Source organism: Macrobrachium rosenbergii, chromosome 49, assembly GCF_040412425.1.
Source record: "Macrobrachium rosenbergii isolate ZJJX-2024 chromosome 49, ASM4041242v1, whole genome shotgun sequence".
NCBI classification, from domain to species: Eukaryota; Metazoa; Arthropoda; class Malacostraca; order Decapoda; family Palaemonidae; genus Macrobrachium; species Macrobrachium rosenbergii.
The window spans coordinates 1,233,193-1,249,832 of NC_089789.1; the positions used below are offsets into that span (position 1 = coordinate 1,233,193).

Here is a 16,640-nt window from a genome sequence, read left to right on the forward strand (position 1 = left end):
TATTCTTTCATAGATTTTCATGGTATGTGCCATCAGCTTTATGCCCCGATAGTTGGCACAATCTTGGATGTCCCCTTTTTCTTTGTAAATGGGGACTAGCAGGCTGTTTCTCCAGGCGTCAGGTATCTTCTCCTGCTGGTAGATCTTATTGAACAAGTCCCACAAGATGTCAATTCCTCCTCTCCTAAGCACCTCCACACCTCGACTGGTATTCCATCTGGTCCCACTGCTTTACCTTTCTTCATTTTACTTAGTGCCCGCCTCACTTCTCTCCGACTAATCCTGGGAACTTCTCTTTCATTTGCTACTCCATCCTCAATGATATTCCTGGGATTTTCTTCATTTAGAAGATTTTCAAAATACTCTCTCCATCTACTTTTAATTTCCTCCTCTTTTGTTAGAACCTTACCATTTCCATCTTTAATTTGCTTAATGTGTGTGAGGTCTTTTGTTGCTTTGTCTCTAGCTTTGGCTATCCTGTGGATGTTTCTTTGGCCCTCCGGTGTGTCAACATTCTCATACAAATCATTAAAAGCAGCAGCCTTGGCTCTGGCAACTTGTTGTTTTGCAACTTTCTTTGCTTCTTTTGATATTTGCTCATTTTCTTCTGTTTTGTGTTTATCATAGTTCTTTTGGGATTCTTTCTTTTTCTTGATCTTGTCTTGTGTGTCTTTATTCCACCACCAGCTTTCTTTATCTTTTGGGGGACCTTTGCCTGATGTTTTGCCTAAAATTTCCTCCCCATGCCTTAGGATCACATTGCTGTTAAACTCCCACCAATCATTTACATCATCTTCCAACTTTATTTCTCTCAGAACATTCTCCTTAAACCTAGATCTCAACTCCACATTTTCTGCCTTTTCTAGCTCCCACCATTTGATCTTAGGGTTACTTTTCCTCTTTCCCTTTGTCCCTTTTCGAATTGAAAGGTCCGCAACCACCAGCTTATGTTGGTGGCCAACATTCTCCCCATATATCACTTTACAATCCTTTACTTCCTTAAGGTGTTATCTCCTACAGAGCAGAAAATCAATTTGACTCTCTCTTCCACCACTTCTATATGTCACATAATCTTTCTTCATAAAGAATGTATTAATTAGTGCCATATCAAATGCCACTGCTTGAAGTCTATGATGCCTTCGCCTTCTTCGTTCCTCTCCCCATTCCTAGTCCTCCATGGATTCTTGAAATCACTCTTCTATCTGTACCTATATGTCCATTCAAGTCTCCACCCAATACAACTCTCTCTTCCTCTGAGATTGATGTTAATACTTTATCCAACTCCCGCCAAAACATTGACTTCTCTTCCTCATCACATCCAGCTTGTCGGGCATAAGCACTTATCACATTTAGGACTTCTTCTGATAACATTAATTTGACCTTCATTATCCGACTACCACTTCTTTTGACTTCTACCACTTTTTCCTTCAGTTCACTGTTTACAATGATGCCTACTCCACTTCTACCATTCTCGTCTGCTCCACTGTACAGGAGCTTACATCCTCCTCCTATTTCCTTTGCCTTGTTCCCTCTCCACCTTGTTTCTTGCACACACAAGATGTCAACTCTCCTCGTATTCATCATCTCCACCACCTCTCTACTCTTTCCTGTCATACTATCCACATTTAGTGTCCCAATTCTAATCATATGGACTTGCTTCTTTAACCACAATCGCCCACACTGCGGTAGCCCTTGCCTATTTATCGGAGGGGTCAGGCAAAGCCCCTGCGCGTCGCTTAACCGGGGTACGCCCTGGCATTCTCTCTGAATCTGGATTAGACTAACCATGGTTCTGGCATTGGGTTTTTACAGTCGGATGCCCTTCCTGTCACTAACCCTCTCTATTTACCCGGGCTTGGGACCGGCACCAAGTTGGGCTGGCTTGCCCCCCCAGTGGCTAGATTATGTGATTCACAAAAGACCATAAAGTGTAAATTGAGAGCGGGATAATTAAATAAATTGGTGATGATTTTATTCACAGTGTCCTGAGATTTGATGTTTGATCAACGATGTTTCACTGAATATAGCTTAGATAAAGGGTAAAACGCAAAGGCAATCAAACGTAGTCTATAACAGCTATAAAATGCAGTGAAATGGCGGTCATAGAAGAAATATACGTGCATGCAAATAAAAAGGAAAAAAACGGCAAGTACGGAATGCTTGTTCTTTATCTCTTAATTAAAGCCACTACTAACGCTCAGCTATACCTGCGCAGTTTAGGCTGCACAGTCAGCCTGTGCAGGCAAAACTGAACCCACTAAGGTTCAATTATACCTGCAGCTCAGTGGTCTGGTAAAACTAAGGTATACTTAATTAACTTTGGGCAGTTATGCCTGTGGAGGTAAAACTGAACGTTAGTGGGTTTAGTTTTCCTGCACAGGCCGACTGTACCTGCGCACTTATGCCTGCACAGTCGGCCTGTGCAGGCAAAACATAACGTTAGTGGGTTGTTTTTCCTGCACAGGCCGACTGTGCAGGCAGGCCGACTGTGCAGGCATAACTGCGCATTATAGCTGAGCGTTAGTAGCGGCCTTTACATATAAAATCAAACGTAGTTTCAAATGAAGTTCACTTGAAAGTTCGCAATATCTTTACAATGAAGCATTAGAAGTATTGTCTTGAAGATAAGTACTGAACATACTTACATGAAATTAGATATATTGCAACATGGTATTCGCTTTGAATCTTCCTTTCGAGAAAATGAAAGAATCATTTCTGCCAAGATTCAACAGTCAATTCTGGTTATCAGGCAATTTTATCCATTTTCGCTTCAATTTTAAATGGCTCGTGATCCCCAATTCCAGCACTTAATGCTCTCCAACAATTTAAACAATGGCTGAAATAGATAGATAGTGCAGCAGTACTCTAAAACACAATCCTCCTTTTTCCTGCTCTCCGGATTAGTATCTTTCTGCCCTAAAATGGAAGACTGCAGTATCTACAAAAATACAAAACTGAGAAAAATGGTCGATACTGCAGTTTTCCTTTGCACTACTACGGATTTTGCAGATACTGCAAATGAGACCCCCTAAATAAATTCATTCTGAAACTGCAGTAACTTATGTATTCGTGTTTCACGAGCCCAGTAGGTGGCAGCATATCTCAACTTCGGAAACTTTGCAGATACTACAGTTTTCCATATCAGGGCAGCTTTCCCCAATTAAGATTAGAGGATCAATCCCTCAACGGTGCCTCTCTCTTTCAATTGCGCAGAGAAAAACCGTCCCAGTAGCTGACGTTAACAGACAATTGGACGATGTTTTGTGGCCACTTTCGCTTGCGGCTGATTTCCCTCGCGTGCCCTCACAGACAAGCAATTCCCAGGCACAAGCAGGGAAGCCTCCGGGTCGACTGGCCCTTGGGGACGTATTTGCATTCGCTTCGTTAAAGGTCTGATCAGTCAGATCCTTAACAGTATTTGCTGTAGGACCTCCAAAGTTCAGGATTCAGGATCAGAACCGAGATGAAACCCTTGCCCTAGCATACATACTGTACATACATGCATACATACGTATGTCTTTGAAAGTGATATACATATGTACATACACACATACTCAGTATGGATGATTACCCTAATAAAATTACCATTATTAGCTTCAAATGTAAAAGAACTATGATAAGTAGTTTATATAAAAGTTACTTATTAAATTGCTGTATTTAGCAGATTAGTTCAGAAATTTATATGACCAGAGAGAGAGAGAGAGAGAGAGAGAGAGAGAGAGAGAGAGAGAGAGAGAGAGAGAGAGAGAGAGAGCATTCCATGGAAAAAACTTCCATCTGTTACGAAAAGTGAACTGCGTCACAATAATGTTTGGAATCATTATTGTTTAACTGAAATGCAATAACGTCATAAAAATATTAAAATATTCTCTGCAATCTAAGAGCACTATGCAATAAAACATTTCTATGACTCATCACTTGGAACAGGTTCTCAAAGAGTTCAATTGATGCCACGCACTAACAAAGCGTGCAGTAAATGCTGGGAGGGAGATGCATTCCAATTCAGTGCCATGACCTCTCCTCTAAAATCAATCAAGATGAAGAGAAAGACTGAAGAGCAAGTGCTGCAAGAACTGGGTAGGTCAATTATGCTCCCCTTGCATTACCAGCAATAATCAAGAGATGTTCTCCAATTATATGTGTTACAACTGTTCGGGAACAGATAAGAATGTTCTGGGTAAGAACACTACACAGCGAACCGATTGGTCTGTGTTCAGAGGCGGTGGTGGGGGGGGTCAACCTTGTTTCCTCTCTCTCTCTTTCAACAGCGAGTCTTTCTCAGCGGGTATTTCACACGCTCTCTGTCTCTCTCTCTCTCTCTCTCTCTCTCTCTCTCTCTCTCTCTCTCTCTCTCTCTCTCTCTCGCTAACGTCACAAAGATCTCTTTCGTTCTCGCACGGATTTCTCTCTCTCTCTCATTCCACATTAAAGAAATGAAATGGGTCATATAAGGAAAACTCAATCTTTCCTACCAAAAATAGATTTATTACTTAAAGCAACCCAACAAGCAATGAATAAACAAAGCAAAGATTAAAATGCATCATAAATGAAATTGTCAATTAAGAAAAACATCTAACTCAAGATTTAGTCTCAGTCCAACTAAAAATCTGATTATGGCTAATAGCCTGCAAACTCAAAAAAATTCTCACATATTCCATTATAGACTTTGTAAAGTCTGGTCTCAAGTCTCCCACATAAAATACTAGACATTGCAAAGGTTTGCGACTGTCTTTCTCTATGATCACACCAGCATGATAACATCATGTTTTGACCACAAAGTCATCACCACAATCACACCAATGACATCTGTCAAAAAAATGAACACAGATAATACTCCCAAAAATATATAAGTGCAAAAACATAATAATGAAAAGTCTAAAATGCATGAATAAATAACATACTGGTAAAATATAGAACACAATAAAATAGAATATTGAAATAGTAAAATGCTACATCCACTTCCCACACAAAATCAAAAATGTCTTGAAATATGGTAAAAACATAAGTTCAACAATGTCTTGAAATATGGTAAAAGACCATAAATCCACAATTCACATAGAAAAACGAAGAGTCTGGACTGTACCTTATTCTGCCAATTCTAAGAGCTCGCCACACTCAAAGATAATGTCTTCACGATCCCGATCTAGGTCTGCTAATGAACGACCGAACTAATTTTTGGGCAGAATTAGACACAAAATCGAGATTCTATAACACACGAACTCTCGTACGCGCATAGCGACTTGGTCATATGATTCAGCCAACACCGCGTGTTCATCACATTAACTGCTGAGATGATCAACTATTTGCTGAATACAAAGATTTTGCAACTGACGGCTTCAACAGTACCATCTCGCAACCAAAAATTCTTTCATCACACTCTGTACCTTTTAACATTGTGGCGGCCATATTTTCTGAAATAGTGCTCGGCCACCACATAAGAGCGTCTCGCTCTCCTTAACGGCAAACTAAAACAAAAGCATATGTATAAAACATAACAGATAGGGCTTATGCTCAATTAGCAATGTCTACTGAACTACAGCTTAGATACTGCCCTCATGACGTACTTGCACACCTACTGGGGACATTGTCTTAGAGCACTTGCGTGAAGTCTTACAAGCACAAATGAGCTTTACTACTCCCATAATAAGAACTATCAGAAAAATGACCACTAAAATCATTAAGACAGCTGGCAACAAATATTCACGGTACTCGACCATGAACGTATCCTCGATCTCTTCCATCGGCGGGACAGTCATCGGTATCTCTGTCGAAGGCACTGGAACTATATCGTGATTGTTATGCATATGACGCATAAATATCTTCTCGGAACTGTTGAACACAGCACGGCTAAGTACGAGAAAGTCCGTAGACAGGATTCTGCAGGATGAGTCGAACAGCTTGGACCCTTGAAGCACGAACGTCGTCGTCTGGTTATTCTGGCACATCGTCGTGATGGGGCACTCTTTGCAATATACGGCAGTAAGCGTTCTGGTGGTGATCATGTGGTATTCACGTGGAAACTGTATAAAGTCACATTCAGTCGGAGTCTGTCTATGAACTAAAGACAATTCACAACCACCCACAGACACAACTTGCAACTGGAAAACACTACTGTCACACACATACTTCTCCCTAACCAAGGTACAACCTGTCTTATAATCAACTCCCAAACCCTGATATTGATCTCCCAAAATGAACATGATCTCTAATCCCTTCCATATCACTACTAAGTCTCCAAAAGCACTCGGAAAAGGTCTAATAACAAAACTAACAAAAGGCTTCATCGTACTGACAGGAACGCATACTATCAATCCCCGATCAGACAACCTCACCTTCAAAACATTATAATACAAATACAAATCTCCTCCCGTAAACAATACTTTCGCTCCATGCAAATAAGCGGAATTCCTTAGAATATTTTCTAAGTATCCCAAAGGCAACATGTCACCATACACACGACCATCTGCTGCAGCAATAATTGCTTCAACTTGCATTTGCACTTCTGTCCTTAGAGAATCAGTTTCTTTCTCAACATTAAGAACAGTATGTTGGATCGTAAGGAATGCAATTGTCACATCAAGATCTTCTTTCAAACCTTCTACTCAAACTGACAAATCATTCAAAGAACGTCTCATTGTTTCAAAACTATTACTCAACCTCTTATTACTCTCTTGCAACTGATTTAACTGTTTCCCTTGAGCTATTAAGTCTTTTTGAACTTCTGCTACTTTGACTAAACTCCCAATGGACATTGCTCCAATCGCAGCAATCACGCCAACACCTACAAGAACTAAAGGTGCTGCTCTTTTACTTCTCCTATTCTCTAATTCATCAAAAAAAAAAAAAAAATAAATACGAGACAAAAAAAAAACAAAAAAAAAAACAAGTATTATATACAATATATACAAATATCAACCCATTTATCCCTCTAACTATATACAAATGTTCCATTACATCCCAACTTTCTTTAACTTTGAAATATGAGTTAATTTCGTCACACCGGTATTTACGTCTTTTACTACAAATCTATTCCCTCTTTTGATCTCTACACTCTCAAAAGGTCCGTGGAACTTCGGACTTAATTTATAATTCAGATCATTCCGAACATTCACTTTAACAAACACTCTATCACCCATCGAAAAAGCTACTCCCCTCGATTTCGCGTTACTTTCTCTACCATTGCGCGCGAACTAAGTTCAAGTTCTTTACTGATACGTGCAAATCTTTCTCTCGCTGTATTTATCAACGAAGTGACCGTAACATCACCCTGAACTCGCTCTGGCAACAAATCGAAAGGTCCTTTCAACTTGTACCCATACAAAGCTTCTGCTGGAGATATCTTAATTGTGTCATTCGTCATAGTATTGATACTATATCGCACTTCATCCAAAGATCTGTCCCAATGTGTATCGGAACCACCCACTGTTATGCGCAAAGCTTCGATTACTTTCCGATTCGCCCTCTCACATAACCCATTCGCTTCAGGTATATACGGGATTATAGATACTTTCTTTATCCCCAACAAATTGGCAAGACCCTCTAAAGTCTTATTAATAAACTCCCTACCATTGTCTGTGATCAGACATTCAGGAACACCATATCTACAAATTATCCCCTTAAAGAACGCTATAGCAACTTCCTCAGCTGATTTGTACTTCAGTGGGAAAATCTCGACAAAACGAGTTAACTTGTCAACAACTACTAATAAATGTCTATAACCATAAGCGGACTCTGAGAAGTTACCCAGAATATCCATATGCACTCTCTGAAACGGCCTATGTGGTACGGGATATGAACCCAAACGACACGACACCGTCGTCGCCGGCTTATTCGCATTGCAAACAGCGCAACTCTTTACAAAGGCCTCCACTGCGGAAAACATATTTTTCCAAAAGAACTTTGACCTGACGTTTTCATACGTCTTGTCCACACCTAAATGAGGAGAACCAAATTTGCAATGTACAATGTCTAGAACTTGTGGTACTAGACTCTCTGGCACGATGATTTGTGTAATTTCACCCATGCTTCGAGTACTTCGCAAGTTATACTTAACTTTCCTCAGCAATAAATTATTCTCCAACTCTAGACCAGAAAAAGGCAACTTATACCCTTTCTTCGGTGAAACTCCCCTAAGAAATGCCTTAGCATCCGACAACAATTTATCTTCATCTTGCTTTTGTTCGAGCAAGCCTATGTCCCAAGTGACATTTTCACCCGTAATATAGCACACAGCGTTAGAGAAAGACAGTCACAAACCTTTGCAATGTCTAGTATTTTATGTGGGAGACTTGAGACCAGACTTTACAAAGTCTATAATGGAATATGTGAGAATTTTTGAGTTTGCAGGCTATTAGCCATAATCAGATTATTAGTTGGACTGAGACTAAATCTTGAGTTAGATGTTTTTCTTAATTGACAATTTCATTTATGATGCATTTTAATCTTTGCTTTGTTTATTCATTGCTTGTTGGGGTGCTTTAAGTAATAAATCTATTTTTGGTAGGAAAGATTGAGTTTTCCTTATATGACCCATTTCATTTCTTTAATGTGGAATGAGAGAGAGAGAAATCCATGCGAGAACGAAAGAGATCTTTGTGACGTTAGCGAGAGAGAGAGAGAGAGAGAGAGGGCGTGTGAAATACCCGCTGAGAAAGACTCGCTGTTGAAAGAGAGAGAGAGGAAACAAGGTTGACCCCCATCCCACCGCTGCCACCAAATCTTCTGTTACAACTGTTCGGGAACAGATAAGAATGTTCTGGGTAAGAACACTACGCAGCGAACTGATTGGTCTGTGTTCAGATGCGATGGGGGGAGGGGGGTCAACCTTGTTTCCTCTCTCTCTCTCTTTCAACAGCGAGTCTTTCTCAGCGGGTATTTCACACTCGCCCTCTCTCTCTCTCTCTCTCTCTCTCTCTCTCTCTCTCTCTCTCTCTCTCTCGCTAACGTCACAAAAATCTCTTTCGTTCTCGCACGGATTTCTCTCTCTCTCTCATTCCACATTAAAGAAATGAAATGGGTCATATAAGGAAAACTCAATCTTTCCTACCAAAAATAGATTTATTACTTAAAGCAACCCAACAAGCAATGAATAAACAAAGCAAAGATTAAAATGCATCATAAATGAAATTGTCAATTAAGAAAAACATCTAACTCAAGATTTAGTCTCAGTCCAACTAAAAATCTGATTATGGCTAATAGCCTGCAAACTCAAAAATTCTCACATATTCCATTATAGACTTTGTAAAGTCTGGTCTCAAGTCTCCCACATAAAATACTAGACATTGCAAAGGTTTGCGACTGTCTTTCTCTATGATCACACCAGCATGATAACATCATGTTTTGACCACAAAGTCATCACCACAATCACACCAATGACATCTGTCAAAAAAATGAACACAGATAATACTCCCAAAAATATATAAGTGCAAAAACATAATAATGAAAAGTCTAAAATGCATGAATAAATAACATACTGGTAAAATATAGAACACAATAAAATAGAATATTGAAATAGTAAAATGCTACATCCACTTCCCACACAAAATCAAAAATGTCTTGAAATATGGTAAAAAAACATAAGTTCAACAATGTCTTGAAATATGGTAAAAGACCATAAATCCACAATTCACATAGAAAAACGAAGAGTCTGGACTGTACCTTATTCTGCCAATTCTAAGAGCTCACCACACTCAAAGATAATGTCTTCACGATCCCGATCTAGGTCTGCTAATGAACGACCGAACTAATTTTTGGGCAGAATTAGACACAAAATCGAGATTCTATAACACACGAACTCTCGTACGCGCATAGCGACTTGGTCATATGATTCAGCCAACACCGCGTGTTCATCACATTAACTGCTGAGATGATCAACTATTTGCTGAATACAAAGATTTTGCAACTGACGGCTTCAACAGTACCATCTCGCAACCAAAAATTCTTTCATCACACTCTGTACCTTTTAACATTGTGGCGGCCATATTTTCTGAAATATATGTGTTATGGTACGAACATTACTGAAATGATTATGTCCTACGATACTTTACTTGACGTACACAAATTATAAATATAATATTGTAGCTTGGGCGTATTTAAGTTTTGTATGAGTTACAAGAAAAGTACCAAGTATAAGTAAATATTGCATCGAAAAATGATGAAATTTGAGTATTACTACTGGGACTCTACAGTATATACATGAGAAAAGACATACACTTATTATTGTCTAATCGAGAGAATTGCAATTATGAAACTGAAATTTTTTGCTGCAGTTTACTTGAACCAAATCTTTAGTTTTGTGTTGTCTCCCTGAATCAAACTGAAAGGCTTCGCTTTCATATCCTTATCTCGTTTGGAACGACTTATTTTAGCTATTATTCATGTCACTGAAACATTAATAACATATCAGGAAAATCGGTCTTGCTGATCGGAGAGAGGGAAGTTGGGGAAACTTATTTTACCTACAGTACCGTCAGTCTTTATTATCGGTTTTAATAGATTACTTTGGTTGTATTATTTATATAAAGTCTTCCTGGGCCTCGCTAGGCTCATAGGGCAGGCGCTGAACTCCGGTTTCTTAGGCCCACAGCCAGTGGGGGAGAAGTCCTGTCGAATAAAACACGTATACATTTGCTTATATATATATATATATATATATATATATATATATATATATATATATATATATATATATATATATATATATATATATATATATATATATATATATATATATATATACAGGGTGTTTCTGAAATTAGAGCCCCTCCCCCTCTACAGCATAAATTAAAATTGATGTGGACAACAACAAAAGTAATTCAGAACAGGCATTTTTTAAGTTTCTCTCTCAGTATTTAATATTTTGTTTGGCCTCCATCTGCCTGCACCACAGCCTGCATTCTTGAGGGGTATGATTTCAGCAAATCGCAAAAAAGCTGAGACTTAAACTCCATTTCCCTGAGCACGTCGGTCTTCTCTCTTCGCAGGTCGTCGAGGCTTGGTATACCATCATAGTTCACTGTGCACACTTCAAAACAATCCTTTAAGATACTACCAATATTTTCATACACGCTAAGGTCAGGGGAGCTACCTGGAAATTAACTTGACAAGAAGAAATTGATACCACTGTTTCGAAGCAGCTCTTGTGTCTGAAGAGCCTTGAAACATGGTGCCTTATCATGCAAAAATGTGACTTCTTCAACAGATAACACATTTTCAGGATCTTTGAGGAAAGGAAATACTCCACCAGTAAGCACAGTTTCTCTGAAGTATTCGCCATTCCATGACTGTCCTTCTTCTTTGATGATCCACATTAACCGTTTGCCTGTGAAACAGAGAAAAATTCCCAAACATTCAACTTGGCGATAGCACACGTCATCGCTGATATCATCCAACTTTGCAGCCCAAATGAAGTCATTTTTATGATTTTGGCTTCCTAACTATGTAAATGAAGAATTCATCTGATGCAGCAATATAGAGAAAGTCAGCTTCATCCCAATCTTTAAGAAATGAACCACAAAACCATGCACGGTCTTCTCTTTGTTGCTGAGTGATGTTGGGCTTGCTGATAACATGAAATGGCTTGATACCAGATTTTTTCAACTCACGATGTACAGCACTATAATGTCTCTTCTTTCCCCTTTTTCTTTCTAGTTCAAGCGCCAATTTATGTAAAGTCTTTCTTGGTCTACCCACTGCCTCAGCTATGATGTCTTTTGACTCCTGAGAAAGGACTTTAGGCCCTCCAAGATTCTCACTCTTTTCGCGATGACAGTCATATGGATTTTTGTTCCAGTTTCTTTTAACAAAGGATTCATCTCTTTTAATGTATTTAGCTATCCAGGAACGTGAAATGAAGGAAGTGCCAGCATCCCTGGCCTCTCTGAAGGTTATAGCCCGGATTCGGTCAATCCATCTGATTTCCTACGAGTCGTTAGCCATGGCTGTATCTAACTCAGTCTGAAAATACAAGCAATGTATAATGAAAAATAGCTTAATAGAAACCTAAAATAATATACTTGGAGATAGGCTATAGCAGAAAACTTCATAATTTTCCATTTGTTCTGTGAAGGGGGGCTGGGGATGCTCTAAATTTGAAACACCCAGTATATATATATATATATATATATATATATATATATATATATATATATATATATATATATATATATATATATATATATATATATATATATATATATATATATATATATATATATATATATATATATATATATATATATATATATATATATATATATATATATATATATATATATTTCTGTAAAACAAAGCAAAACTTATTTTCCTCTTCTCGGATTGACTTCAGTAACCATATATATGTGTGTGTGTGTGTTTGACGGAAATAAATGTAACGAGAAAGGTTAGGGGGCACTGAGATTTCGCAATAGCATTCCTTTCATGTGTGACAGAGATATATATATTGGGAATTATCTTAGATTTACTAAGAAGCGTAGTTTATTTAAATGTGGCATAAATGAAATATGACATTTGCTCGGCCACGTAAAACACAATAGAAACGAAATCATCAAAACAGGCATTCACTAGCTAAGCATAAATTCTCAGAAAGCAAAAGAAAATATACGCTTCCAAAAATCATTATACTGAAAATGTGAATGAGGATACATAGTAATTACTGAAGACAGCAAATACTGAAATATGTTGCATATTTGTGAACACAAGTCTTACTAAAATGTAGCAAAGTGAGAAAAAAAGGTAAGTTATATAACTCAAATATTGATTATACTGATAATGCTAATGATTAACATATAAATCATATATAGATAATGTAATCCGGATAAATCAAATAAAATAATGCAATTCAGAAATGATAATGCAATCCTGAAATGATAATGCAATTCGTATACAATTTAGAAGTAAAAACATTTGTGCACAGATTATATGAATACATTTGCAATGATAGAGATTGAAATCAATGCTTAAAAATGTATCCAAAAGGTAATAACCATATGGTAGGTTTATATAAACAAACAGTTATCCTGATAGATTAATCAGTATGGACAACCAAATTACTAAATGCAAAATGTTGAATGAACAACATGCTACTACACGCAATTGATACATACATATGTAGTATAGGTTATTAAAGAAATAAATGTAGATAAATGATAACACCAGAAATGTTCAGCTCTTCCTCACATATATTACCACCGAAAATAGAACCTTTTCAGTCTTTCTCTGTGTATACGAGCTTTAATGAAAAAATGGCCAGTAATTCCATTATCGAACTCGGAACATATAATTGCGCCAGTCCAACGTTGACCTTTGAGAATCAGCAGATTTCGCAATGGTCTCCTTCATCTCTCGTGCTTTTTTCCAAAACATTACGCTGACGATTACGCCTACGGCTCCCAGCAACATAGCAACGGCAATTAATGTGTAGAGGAGAAGAAAATCATGGTGATCAGAAGAATGGCTCGCAGGAGACAGCAAGTCTAATGATGCAATAGCGTTTTCGACGGGCCTGCTGTAGGGAATTGTTAGACCTTGCAGCCTAGTGTTTCCCCACGATGTGTTGATGAAGAAATTACGCCCACGGATGATCGACGTCCTAGCTCGGATGAAGAGTGACGACGTTGTTGTAATGCAGCCATCATTAACGACGAACATGTGTCCTGTTGTCCTAGTACCATCTGGGCAAGTGACGATGTATGGTTCTGCAGAGAAGACGAATGACGTGCCATTCACGAGCCTGTGACGAAACTGATTGTCACGATACCTTACTAAACCAGCCAAACAATGTTCACGTGTATGGGGAGAGGTTCTGTTAAGTACTAAGTCCAATTCGCATGAATTCAAGGACGTATCAGATACATTTAAGAATTCAAACAAATCGATCCTGCACACTACATTATTCATAACATCATGGCAATCATTTAACAGTGCTTGGTCTCGAACTACCGTAAAAGCTTCCTTATTGGCGGAAACCAATACTAGAGCTGACAGATTATTAATAATAGGTGTCGAGACGTTAGATACATACGTGGGAAAAGGCGAAATTTTATACGCTTTCCACGCGTCTGATGGGTTGAAAGGAATGTCGATTACGATCTTATCAAGGTCAACTTTAACTGTGATCAAGCTGTAATAAAATTCAACTTTATGAAAATCTACTACTGGAACATAGCGCATTTTATCGTGAGCATTATTGATAATCTGAGTAAGATCTTTAATCGGTAACAAATGAGGAGACAACACGCCTTTAGCAGCAAGTGTTATAGCTTCCACGTAATCTTTTGATTTTTCGATAAAGCTTGAAACTCTCGAGTATACATGATTAATTTTAGCATGATAATACATCAAAGTTGCTAACAAAACTTGAGTGTCATGAACCTGATTGAAACGTCGTGACTGTTCATTTACTTTACTGATTACGCTGTTCAAAGCTTGAATTTGTTTGTTTAGTTCTCCTGCTAATACCTCTTGTTGATGTTCCAGATTTTCGATTTTAACCCCGTGATCGCGAAGTTTCAAACGATTTGAAATCCCTAACCCAAGACCTGCTACGGAACCAACCAAATTTAATGCCGCTAGAACAAGTGGGTTACGCCTTTCTGTAACGTCATGAGGTATTGACCACATTAGCAAATCACGAGCCAAGATTTCAGCTTCGCTTGTTTTATTCCTTAATTCCCAGAAAAGCATATTAATTGTGTCACTGACTTGATCAGGCGACGTTGGATCACTGCTAGCTAAGAATGATTTATGCAAGTCTGCCAGAGATTGATAAAAAAGAGTCAATTCTGATTTCAAAGTCATTACTTCATTTTCGCTAGTAAAAATGGCGTTCATATTGACTTCTAAAACTATATTACTGCCAGTTAGAAAGAAATTATTCATTTCCTCTACTATAGAACCATGATGTAAAGTTATTTCAGAACTCTTCCCAGCTACGATAAACATTGAGAGGAATAGTGCATGGTATAATTTGACAAGCTTCATGTTGGAGCCTGCAAAACAAATAACTTGTAAATAATGAAACAAAAACATCGCATCATTCAAATGATGTAAAAATTCACACAATAATTAACTTTTTCATAACAAACCATTGTCTTAAGCTCTCACAAGAGAGATAGATACTGTTCGAACATCCGTTGAATCGGACTGATTCCGAATTTTAAGTCGGTTACCTATTAAAACTTCTATAACTATGAAAGGACCTTCAAACTTAGGCAATAATTTCCAATTTAGCCCTTTTCTAACATAGACCTGTACATATACTATATCTCCTTCTTGGTAAGGCTTTGTGACCTTAGCTTTTTATCATGTGCATTCTTCATTAACACTTGAGCCTGTAAGAGGTTTTGATAAAGTGTTTGATATCTACTTCGGCTAACATCTATTATATCCTTCAATGGATCTGATAAACTAGATGTCGGGGATAAGATGTGAAAAGGTGACCTAGCAGGTATCCCATAAACAGCTTCATGGGGAGACATACGGATTGAAGTATGATAATTGTTATTTAGGGTACTGGACACAGTGGGTATTGCAATATCCCAGTTTGGGTCCATACCGCCTATGTTTACACGCAGTATGTCTAGCACCTTTCTATTAACCCGTTCTACCAATCCATTAGATTCAGGATGGTATATCATCGTATTGATTTTCTTTATTTGCAGAATTTCGCACAATGAGTTAAGGAAGTGATTATTGAATTCTCCACCTGAGTCAGAGATTATTATATTTGGAATTCCATGTCTGCATATATAGCACTCGTAAAACTTCCTAGCGCACTCAATGGCTGTTTTACTTTTTAGTGGTATTAATTCAGTATACCGTGTAAGGGCGTCAATTATAACCAAGAGGTTTTTATTCCCCGGTCTGTCTCGTAAAAACCTGTCAATAAATCAAGGTGTACCCTTTCAAAAGGTTTGCTAGGCACGGGATAAGTTCCGAGACCTACAGGATTCTTAGTATGGCCCTTGTGACGGAAACATATATCACAGTTTTTAATATATGTCCTAATATCTTTTAACATAGTAGACCAGTAAAATAATGACTTGGTCTTTTGAGGTTATTTCGAACCCAGGATGACCATGCAGAGGATGGTTGTGAAGCCATTTCAGAACGATTGGGATTAATGTGATAGGTACAACCACCTGGTCGTTAGTTAACTGTGTTTGAACTCCTGGTTCTCCTAGCCACGGATCGGCATAGAATGTTATCCTTAATCAAGAAATATTGATTCGTATATTTCACATATTCCTTATCATCTGGATTCCTATTTAATGCATCTATTATTACTCTTAATTTCTGATCTTTCATTTGTTCTTGTCGTACTGAATCTAGATTCCATTCTATATCTGTAATATTCTCTGTTGTTTGGGCTAAAGATTGACCATTTTCGATAGCAATTTTCATAGCTTGCGAAGGAATTGGAATTTCTTCTAGATCAGCGAAAGGTATTGAGTGTGTTGGTACTGGGTTACGAGATAGCGCATCTGCGATTACGTTTGCTTTACCGGGTAAGTATCCAATTTTAGCTCCAAAGTCCTGGATAATCATGTGCCACCGAGTTCTTTTAGGACTATGATTGAAACCTTTAAAAAAAGTCAGTAAGGGGCTTATGATCAGTTAGAACCTTGACACTATACCCATAG

General features: G+C 38.0%; 1 protein-coding gene across 1 annotated transcript; it reads right to left on the reverse strand.

Moving 5' to 3' along the window:
- Window positions 1-1,128: 1,128 nt before the first annotated feature.
- Window positions 1,129-1,614, reverse strand: LOC136832006 (craniofacial development protein 2-like). Its single transcript, XM_067092491.1, has one exon. The coding sequence runs from the start codon at window positions 1,612-1,614 to the stop codon at window positions 1,129-1,131; it is 486 nt and encodes a 161-aa protein (XP_066948592.1).
- Between the last annotated feature and the right edge of the window lie 15,026 nt (window positions 1,615-16,640).

What these genes read in the sequence shown, in the direction of transcription:
- LOC136832006 (XM_067092491.1), bottom strand. Translation starts at nt 1,614, where the DNA reads ATGACAGGAAAGAGTAGAGAGGTGGTGGAGATGATGAATACGAGGAGA.